Source organism: Hibiscus syriacus, unplaced genomic scaffold (genome assembly GCF_006381635.1).
Source record: "Hibiscus syriacus cultivar Baekdansim isolate YM2019G1 unplaced genomic scaffold, ASM638163v2 tig00112253_pilon, whole genome shotgun sequence".
In the NCBI taxonomy this organism is placed as follows: Eukaryota; Viridiplantae; Streptophyta; class Magnoliopsida; order Malvales; family Malvaceae; genus Hibiscus; species Hibiscus syriacus.
Genome location: NW_024063283.1, coordinates 1,364,179 through 1,375,470, shown reverse-complemented (window position 1 = coordinate 1,375,470; position 11,292 = coordinate 1,364,179). Strand labels below are relative to the sequence as shown.

At 34.2% G+C, this 11,292-nt stretch overlaps 1 protein-coding gene across 1 annotated transcript; it reads left to right on the top strand.

The window, feature by feature from the left end:
* Positions 1-10,182: 10,182 nt before the first annotated feature.
* On the top strand, positions 10,183-10,936 carry LOC120176750 (FCS-Like Zinc finger 14-like). Its single transcript, XM_039183100.1, has 2 exons — positions 10,183-10,658; positions 10,750-10,936. Exons 1-2 carry the CDS (start codon positions 10,183-10,185, stop codon positions 10,934-10,936), a joined length of 663 nt encoding a protein of 220 aa, XP_039039031.1.
* Positions 10,937-11,292: the final 356 nt, after the last annotated feature.

The window sequence follows — 11,292 nt, the reverse complement described above, 5'->3', positions numbered from 1 at the left end:
CCACTAAATCGTTGCGCAATTACTTTCAATTTTTCTGCAAAACTTCCACCGAAATTTTTATTTGCCAATTCACCCCCTCTGGCCAATTCATCGATCGATTAACTCAACAATTGGTATCAGATCCTCACTCATTTGAAGGTTTAATCATCTCTTTGAGTCGATTCGGGAAGAGTTACATCGATTATCAAGTCATGGCCTCTACTTCAAATGTTGACTCCGTTTCGATTCAATGCCCGTCAACAAGCCTCCTTTCTTCAATGGAGCTAACTATGCCTATTGGAAGATAGGATGATTATTTCATTCAAGCAAGTGACATGGGAGCATGGAATGTTGTAGAAGACAAATATATCAAGCCTCTCACTCATTCAAGATTGTGGAGTGAAGGAGAGACAAGAATGTTTTAGCTCAACTCCAAAGCCATCCATATCATATTTTGTGCTCTTGGACCAGATGAATATGGAGAGTTTCATCTTGTACAACCGCCAATAAATATGAGATAAACTACAAGTCACTCATGAAGGCACCGACGAGTAAAAGAATCTAAAATTAGTCTTCTAACACATAGCTATGAAAATTTCATGATGAACCAAATGAAGACATCAAGCTATGATGGAAAGATTCTCAAGATTGTCATGGTCTCAATCATATGGAGAGATCATTCCAATGAAAAGCTTGTGAGTAAGTAGTTTAACCACTTCCAAAATCGTGGCAATCCAAGAAGACGACAATCATCGAGGCTAAGAACTTAAAGTCCTTAACTCTTGAAGAGCTAATCAATTCCCTCATCACTCATGAAATGATGCTTGAGATGAGGTGGACCTCGATAAGATTGAAGAGACACCAAAGGAGAATGAGAGAAGAAAAACTTGGAGTTGCTCTCAAATCCACAAAGATGAGAGTGATTCGGATGAAGATGAATAGGAAATGGCATTGTTTGCCAAACGGTTCAGAAAAAAATGATGAGACCTTACTAAGGAAGAAAATTCAACGAAATGAATGCCTAAAAATGAAGCAAAGAGAAGGACCCTATCATTTGCTATGAATGTAAAAGCGGGGCATGTCAAATGATTGCCCACAATTGAAGAGAAAGTAAATCAAAGAATAGCATAAGACTCATGTGACTACATGGAGCGATGAGAAGGTTCCGATGAAGAGGACAAGAAGTAGCAAACTTGTGCTTGATGGCATTCGGGGAAGATTCTAAGGTAACCTCTAACTCATTTGAATTAGATGATTTTTATGATGAGTTATTAGAGGAATATAATGGGTTGACTTCGAATTATGAGAAATTGTTTTAAAATATAAAAATGATGTTTCAAAATTGAAAAATGAAAATAAGCTCATATTCAGACTAACAATGATTTTGAAAGTAAAATTAGTAATTTGCAAATCAAACTAGAAGAGTTTAAAAAGAAAAATTTAAATTTGTAAAATTACTTTCAAAGGTCAATGATGATCATCAAAATAAATGATGATCTTAAGCTTCTTTTGATAAAGTTGGAACAAAACATTTGAAAATGGAAAATTCAAAATCCAACTTTGTTAGAGTTTAAAAAAAACTACAATCATAGAGGCCCCGAAGAACCTCTAATAGAAAAATCGTTAGAAGTATATAGGTCCTAAAGGACTCATACTACTAAAGATAAGGATATCCTACACAAATGGATGCCTAAGGGGACTAGGATTTTTGAAACTAATGAATATGGACCCAAAGAATTTGGGTACCAAAATAAAAAATTAATCTATGTTTGTAGGAAAAGGAGCTGCTACAAGGCACGGGAAACAAATTCAAACTCATGGTACCTTGATAGTGGATGCTCAAACACATGACCGGAGACAAAAGCCGGTTCATAGAGCTTAACGCCAAAATGGAGGAGAAGTGACTTTTGGTGATAATTCAAAAGGTCACATTGAGGTATAGGTACAATAGGAATACCTCTTCCATAAAATTAAAATGTTTTATATGTGAATGGATTAAAGCATAATCTTTGAGTATTAGTCAATTATGTGATAAGTGATCAATGTCATGTTTGAAACTAATGGTTGTAAAGTCATTGACATTGCATCTAATCGATTATGCTTGTTGGTCATAGAATAGGAAACATGTACATGGTGTATTTAGACTCTATAGAAATAACTAATTTATGCCTATTGCTAAGGATGAGCATGATAGTTGGTTATGGCATAGGAGACTGGGACATGCTAGTATGAGTGTTTTGCAATGATTAATTCAAGGAGATTTGGTTTACTTGGGTTCTATCTTAGTACTAAAGATGAAGCATTAGAAATTCACCACGTTTTCAAAAGTAATCCAAAACGAAAAGGTTACTCTATAACTAGTGTTAGGAGTGATCATGGAACTGAATTTAAGAATCTTGGATTTACTGAATTTTGTAATTCTAATGGTATTAGCCATAATTTTCAGCACTAGAACCCCTCCACAAAATGGAGTTGTTGAGAGGAAAATCGAACTTTAGAAGAAATGGCTAAAACCATCTTTGTGAAAATATTTGCCAAAATATTTTGGGGAAGCCACAAATACCGCTTTTTATGTTATTAATCGAGTAATGATTAGGCCTATTTGAAGAAAAACTCCATATGAACTTTTTAAAATAAAGTCTATAATTAGTTATTTTCATCTTTTGGATGTAAATGTTTTGTTTTAAACAACGGTAAAGACAATCTTCGCAATTTGATGCTAAAAGTGATGTAGGAATGTTTTTGGGATATTCCTTAAATTCTAAAGCTTATCGAGTATTTAATAAAAGAACTTTAGTTGTAGAAGAGTCTATACATGTTTTTTTCGATGATAATCTCCGAGGAATGATTCTTGTGTGAATGATGATGTAGGCATTATAAATACAAATGACGTTAGACATGCGTTGGAGAACCATCATCAAGAAGAAACGAAAGATGAGGAAACTCATGATCCTCTCGAGAATCCAACCATTGAAGAAAGGGAAGTATCTTATCCAAAAGAGTACAACTATGTCAGGATGGTGAGATTGTAGGTGATCCATCCAAAGGGGTAACAACTCGATCATCTCTTAGAATATTTGTAATTATGTGCATTTATCTCATGCATAGAGCCTAAGAATATTAAGAACATTAAATGTGAACATTGGATTATGGCTGCAAGAAGAGTTAAATCAATTTGAGAGAAGTAAAGTATGGACATTAGTTGAAAGACCTAGTAATAAATCTATTGTAGGTACTAGATGGGTATTTAGGAATAAGCTTGATTAAAGTGGTATATAGTGAGAAACAAGGCTAGACTTGTTGCTCAAGGCTATCTCAAAAGAAGGCATAGACTATGATGAAACATACGCTCCCGTAGCTAGATGGAAGCAATTAGAATGTTATTAGCATTTGCATGTTTTCATGAATTTAAATTATATCAATGGATGTTAAAAGTGCATTTTTAAATGGTTTATTAAAGAAGAAGTGTATGTGGAACAATCTAGGTTTGAAGATTCAAATTTCTGGATCATGTTCTTAAATTGACAAAGCACTTTATGGTTTAAAACAAGCTCCTAGAGCTTGGTATGAAAGATTGTCAAACTTTTAATTAAAAAGGTTTTTCAAAGGGAAGGTTGACGTACATGTTTTTAAAACATAAAGGTAAAGATTTATTAGTAGTTCAAATTTATGTTGATGAATAATATTTGGTTCTACTAATGATGTTCTTTGCCAAGAATTTTCTAAGCTAATACAAAGTGAATTCGAGATGAGCATGATGGGAGCTCTTATTTTTCTTGGGACTCCAAATCAAGCAAAGAAAAGATGACATCTTCATCAATCAAGCTAAATACATCAAAGATATGCTCAAGAAGTTTGGACTGGAAAATGGGAAACCTCATGACACTCCAATGAGCTCATCAACAAAGCTTGACATAGATGAAGGAGGTAAATGTGTGGATGTTAAATTATATAGGTCAATGATTGGCTCTTTGCTTTATCTAACTGCAAGTAGACCGGACATTATGTTTAGCTTATATGCTAGATTTCAATCATGCCCTAAGGAATCACACTTACTAGCAGTTAAGAGAATCTTTAGATACCCTAAAGACACTCCTAGTTTAGGACTTTGGTATCCTAGAGACTCTAGTTTTAGCTTGCATGCCTTTTCTGATACGGATTATGGAGGATGCAAATTAGATAGGAAAAGTACCTCCGATACTTGCCAATTCCCTGGAAATATGATGATTTCTTGGTTTTGAAAGAAACAAAATTATGTTGCATTATCTAACACTGAAGTAGAATACATTTCAGCTGGTAGTTGTTGTGCACACGTTTTATGGATGAATTGAAGTAGGTACCATTCCTATCAAGTGTGACAATACTAGTGCTATTTGTCTCACTAAAAATCCCATCCAACACTCTAGAACTAAGCACATTGAAATAAGACATCACTTCATTAGAGACCATGTCGCTAAGGAAGATGTAGTTCTAGAATTTGTTGATACTTTGCATCAATTATCGAATATCTTTACAAAGCCTTTAGACAAGGAACGTTTTTGGACACTTAGGAGAGAATTAGGTTTAACTGACCTATCTTCACTTAGTGTTTAAAATAATTTTAGCACTTTTAAGAAGAAATTAAAAATGCTTGTAATATTTTTTGTTGCATTCTTTGCTTTTAGTTAGGGGGAGTTTATGATTCTTGGTGAAATTTAACTTTATGTTCAAATATAGCTTAAGGATTAATTTGATTGATTGAACATGATTAATTTTCAATATATGAGTTGCCAATACCACTAGAGAAAATTAATTTAGCTTTTTGAGTATTTAAAATCAGATTTTAGCATTTTTTAGTACAGAGGGAATCGATACCCCCCTTGAAGGGGAACCGATTCCCCCCACAGGGGAATTGATACCCCCTGGGGGTTCTGGTTATATCGCACAGAACACCCTATTTTTGCCTCAAACTCTCTTCTCTTCTTTTTCACGCCGTTCTCCTATCTACTCTCACCCTATCTTCATATTTCATCAAAAACACTATTTTTAATCGGAATTACTTCAAATATCAACTCCAAAACCTGTTGAAATCATCAAAATCATGCAAACTTCATTCAATCTCACTCAAATCCGAAATTCTTCAAGGTATTTTTCTAAAACTTCTATTTTATCAATTTTTGAACATAGAACTAGTTTTAATTAGTTCTAGATTAAAATAGTGATCGGACATTGATTGTTTAGTGTTTAGAAACTAGATTTTACAACTAATTTCATCAAAATCTCATAATTTTTCAATTAATTCTTGAATTTTCGAAATTAAATAAACGAAAATTTTTAATTAATTTCAAACTATTGTGTTTTGATTTAATTATGTTGTTAGTATGAAAACTATACGTATATTGATTTTCAAAACTTTATTTTTCAGTAGTTTTCAAAAACTTTGCCTATTAGGATTGGTTTAGAGAACCTTGAGATATTGAGGACTCAATTGAGTTTTGGGATTGATTATATTACATACATGTGTTTTAAAATTGCAAGTTATTCTTTCTATTCCGATGACCTTAAATCATGTCTCACAAACGTTCTAGACCTTCCTCTAGTTGTTCTAGCCAACCTCCAAACTCACCTCCAAATCCTCCACCTATCCAACAAATTCCTAATCATAATCCCGATGATCCAAACATGACCATTCGCAATTCTTGCTTCAATGAACCCGGTCGTAGACAAAATCTCTACTTTAGGTTTTGTCAATACTTTGAGTCCTACAAAATCTGGGAAGAAGGAATCCCATCTCTTCAAGCCATGTTAGACATCAATTTTCGACATCTTCCTACTCTTCAAGAGTGGAAATTTGATAAACTCTTCGAGCTTGAACCTATAGTTTACCACCAACTCGTTCGTATCTTCTACTCTAATGCTGTTTGCATTCAAAACCGAGATAAAACCTTAACCATAGGAATCCGATCCTATCTTCTAGGACGATTCTTTCATCTTGACTCGGAATACATTGCCACCACATTAGGATTAGATAATGACGGGTTAGATAATGAAAAACTAACGGTAGGATCTCAGTATAAACGAAGGGATAGTGCGAGTGTTTTAGATCTTCACGACTGTTTCCTTCACCTTATGATCTCTTGGTGGTTTTGACCATCCGGAGGCCGTTACTCTACTCTTCGAGCCTTGGATTTATTTTGGCTACATTGTGTCCAAAATAATCTCAAAATCAACCTTCCACAGATTATCTTTTCTGAACTTGTCAAAACCGTAAATCTTGTTCCCAATAAAAAATTATGTTCTTCTTTAGTTTACGGTTGTATTATTAGTAATCTGTTTAAGAAGGTTGAGCTTAGAGTTGGTCTTGATGCTTCCTTTCCCCTCAAAAACCAAATCAAACTCTTCTCTTTAACCAAATCAGGATGGAAGTTTAATGAAGAGACTGGTCTTTGGGTTCGTATTCATGAACAACCTCCGAAAGTCGATGACCCCGACGATGAGCAAGAACAGCACAAGGAACAAGCTCCACTAGAGGAACAAGCACAACCAGAGGATCAAATGCCTCCATACTTTCAATCCTTTATGGAGACATTTGATTTCCGGTATGCATCCATGGATTCTCGCTTCACTTCCATAGAGTCTCATTTATCCACAATGGGAGATCAACAATTGGAGATTCTCCAGGAGATGCGCGCGAACAACGCTTCTATGAATGAACGCATTAATGCACTCTCACATGAGATGGCCGCTATGCGAGCTCATTTTCCTCCTCCCGATCCTACTACGGATGCTTGATTATTTGTCATGCTTTAGTAATTTGAAATAGGACTTAGAGATTATTGTTTCAACATTTTGAATGACTTTGGATTATTTTTAATTTTGATTGTTGGATGTTTGAATTTGGTTGATGTTTTATGGATGTTTGAACTTATATTTCTATATATTTGGTTTGGATAAATTTATTCATCATTTACATCATGTTAGATATATGACCAATTTCGCCATATCACATTGTTTATGAATATTGATTATGAAACTAATGGCTAATGTTTCTCTTGATTATGATCTTAACAACTTAAGCTATATTTATAATCAATTGGCTAAATGTTTTTCAAAAACTTGTTTAATATCTTTTAATAGTCTTTTTGATTTAACAAAAAGGGGGAGAAATGTTAGAGTAGGGGGAGTAATTTCAAAATCTTAAAATTACTAAAATGTTTTGTTATATAAAAAAAAGGGGAGATTGTTGAAAACATTTTGATATTTCGATATAACAAATTAAGTTAAATGAATTTTAAGATTTTCCAAAAGATTTTCTAAGTATATTCGATATAATTATTCGAATATCAAAATATTACTCCAAATCTTTCAAATGTCATTTTTAATCCTTACTCAAGTGTAAAATTAAGTTTTAATCTTAAAATAATTTCAAAACAATTTTACAAAGTATTTCAAACCATTTCAAAGCCAAAAATTCCAGATTGTCCATAGGGAACCGATTCCCCCTCAAGGGGGTACCGATTCCCCCCTGATCAACGGTCGAAATATTTGAATTTTACACTTAGGGAACCGATTCCCCCACGCTCCAAGCTGTTTTATTAATTGATTTCACACTAAAACGGCTCCACTGACTCCACTAATCATCCCCAACATTCAGAATCAATTGAAGGAGTATTTAAACAAGCTTAGAAGCCATTGATCAAAAACAAGAAACAACAATCAACAAGAATCAAGAGAGAAACAAAGAGAAAACATCAAACCTCAAGTTTGAGCATTTTCAAGACTATTTCATTCAATATTCATTTTTTCTTTCAAGAACACTTATTGTGCTCAATTGTATTATTCTTGAGTGTTCTTTCTTTGTTCTTTCTTTGTTCTAGAATTGTGCAAACATCTTGCCTTGTGAGGATTTTCTTGTAAGTTTGCAAAATTTGTATTATTCTCTTTGGGAGAGAGTGTTCTCAAGAATTTGGGGTATAATTCTTGAGAGATTTGTAAGGTTACTCTTTGTCCTCAAAAGAAAGACAAATTAGTGAATTTGTGGAAAATCCTTAGTGTAGATAGCTAAGGTAGTGGACATAGACTTTGGTTGAGAAAGTCGAACCACTCTAAATCGCTGCTCAATTACTTTCAATTTTTCTGCAAAGCTTCCACCGAAATTTTTATTTGCCAATTCACCCCCCTCTTGGCCAATTCCATCGATCGATTAACTCAACATCTTTTCCTAATAAAAAATGAAAAAAATAAGAACTTAACTTTTAGAGTATTTAAAATCATTTAACCTTTTCATTTCAAAATTATTATTAACTAACATATATTTATTAATAATAATAATAACATCAATATATACATATTATTTATTAAATCTATAATATAATGAAAAATACGAAGGGACAACCACCGCCGATAAGAACGAAACACATCAATGAAAAAAACCTTCCGTCGAAGACAACATATATTGAAAAGATGTTGATTGAGGTGAGTGGCTGAATGAATATGATTGCATCGGTGTTTGAGGCTCTGTTGCGGACTGTGCAGGTATCTGTGTCATTCTCGATGTTGAGGCTCAAGCTTGTTTTCTTGTTGTCTGACTTGATTCCCCTCCACCTCTAGCACCACATTGCATCGGTTAACGATTTTGGGAAGGCACATAAATTTTTCGTGCTCGCTCCTCGTCGGTCAGTATATGCGGCATCCCATATTGTTCAAACCATAAAAAGTAATCATTTGAAACACTGTGCTCGAAGATGGATTGACAAATAGGTCATTTGTCTAATCTTATCATCCACTGCGACACCCATTCCACATGATGAATCTACAAATTAACATACGTCTTCCCTTATCGTGTTACATGATGCAAGTCATCCTAGTCTAGTAGCGGTAGAGAAATCGTTTGGATATAGTTAAATTGTCGCAACATGTGATTGGTAGGATGCCACTCGACTATCTCATAGACTATCAACAGGACCATGGACATTCAAACGTCCAAACTGAGACTTATTTCAACCGAAGTATTCGATCTAATAGTATCATCATTGTATGGCGTCCACAAGTCGACCAAATACCCATCGACAATATCGATAATAGTCATTCCATTAATATGCAACCAAGATAGAATGCAACTTCTTCAAGGGTAAAAGTCGCCTCCCCACAAGGAAAATGAAACGTGTGCATCTTTGGCATCCACCGTTCTAGCAATGCGTTTATCAGTAGAGGATGTAACTTCGTACCACCAATTATAGTGTTAAGGTAACCAAAATCGGTTTCGTGCAAATACGAAAGAATATCGTCATGACGACTCATAAAACGGTTGACATAACATGTCAACGAACGTTCATACCCCTTCAAATAAATAATTAAAATAAAAAAATAACCGAAAAAAATAAATAAATAATCAATTAAATAAAGGAAATAAATAAATAACTGACAAAATAAAATAAATATACGAATAAAAAAATAAATAAATACATAACCAAATAAAATAAATAAATAAATACTTCTGGATTTATCCGCCAATAATCGAACATGTGCCTTTGATCAAGCCTCAGTAATCTCGCCATAGTAATCTATTAATGTAATAATTAATAGAAAATAACAAAAAGAGAGATATATGATGAGTAAAGTGTAATGATGTTGGGTAAGGGGCCTATTTATATAAGTCATCGCATCCTTCTGAAGTGAGACTAAAGGAACCTCATGTTACCCAAAGTGCAAGGTTTATTGAAAAGACGTGTATTAAGACAATACTCGTGCTTTGTAGAATGCAAGGTCGTGGAATCAAATTTTAAAATTCAATTTTTTTTAAAAACGCGATAAATTGTTGAGACGTTTTAATATCTCAGGGACTTTGCGGTGCTCAAAATGCGAGTTTTTTTATAAAAAATATTAAATTGTATTCTCTGAAAAGTGTTTTCACATTGAAGGAGTCTCGAACCCTATATAGCGCTAGGTCTTGACACACGTTTTTATAGGGCGCGAAGTAATCCGACGTGTGTAGCTCGAAGAATATTTTTTCAATTAATGTTGGTTGAGGTTGTTTTTTCAATAAAATAATAAAAATGATTTTTTTTATTTAATAAAGCCCACTCCGCCATCACCATAAATCTCTTCCTCTTCCTCTTCCTCTTCACTGTAAGCTTTGGTGGAGGCGATGGTTTAATGACATTAAAAGAAGCTCCCACTTTCTCTTCAATTCCTGCCCTCTCAACAAAACATCAATTCTCAGTCATGTTAGGGAAGAAATTTCGTCCGATAATCGGGAAATTGTCCGAATTATTGGTTTCTGGTAACAAACTCAGATTTTTCAACCCCATAATCCCTTTAGATCTCAAGAGCTCATCGCCCAAAACTTCCAAGAGATACGACGTCGGTGGGGTCGGATTAGGGATCGTCACCGCACTCGAGAAGTCTACTTTCACCGATTGTCACAACCGTGCAATTTGTTGCTCAAATTTGAACCGATCGAATACGATCGTCGTTGATTCCGGGAAGGGTTGTGATAGTTTCAAGGGAAGAACCGATGATTTGGAGGAGGATTATAAGCATGTGATAAGCCATCCGCCTGGGAAATCATTCCATCATGTTAAAGAAAAGCCAGAAGCAAGACTGGCTAAAGACGACGTCGTTTACCCAAATTCAAATTTTCTCGCCTCTTGTCATCTTTGCCGGAAAAAGCTGCATGGCAAAGACATATACATGTTTAGGTAAAAAAAACAAACAAACGCTTCACTCACCCTAATAGATTTCGCCTTTGAGTTGGAATTTTTCTTTACATAAATTTTTTGGTTTGTTCAGAGGGGAGACAGGGTTTTGCAGTGAAGAGTGTAGGTCGAGGCAAATAATGAAGGATAAGAGGAAAGAATATGGCCGCAGATCAACAGCTTCAAGATCTGCAAAATTTTCAACCTCTCCTCATAATAATACAGGCCAAATCTTCTCAACTGCAACTTATCCTTGCAGATCTTCTGACTTACGTTTTTAAATCGTAATTTCGGGGTTTTCACGAATATACTTACCCAAAAAAAAACCGAAATTACATAGGACAGGCTCCGCATATAATAATAAAATTATATCTATAAAATAACTGTAAGCTGAGAAAACAAAAAAGAATGAAAAGGAAATTTTGGTGGGGGTGGTAATGAAATTATGTTGCCCTTTCACATAGAGGAAAGTTTGTGTTCATCAAACAAGGTTTGTCTACTTCTATTACATTATTGGCGAGTTAATATATTTGGCTCATTTTACAATTACAATTCTGTCCATCCTTTCTTAAACTTAACATAAAAAAATTCAAGCTTAAATTGAATGCAAACATATAAGTTTAAATCCATAAAATAA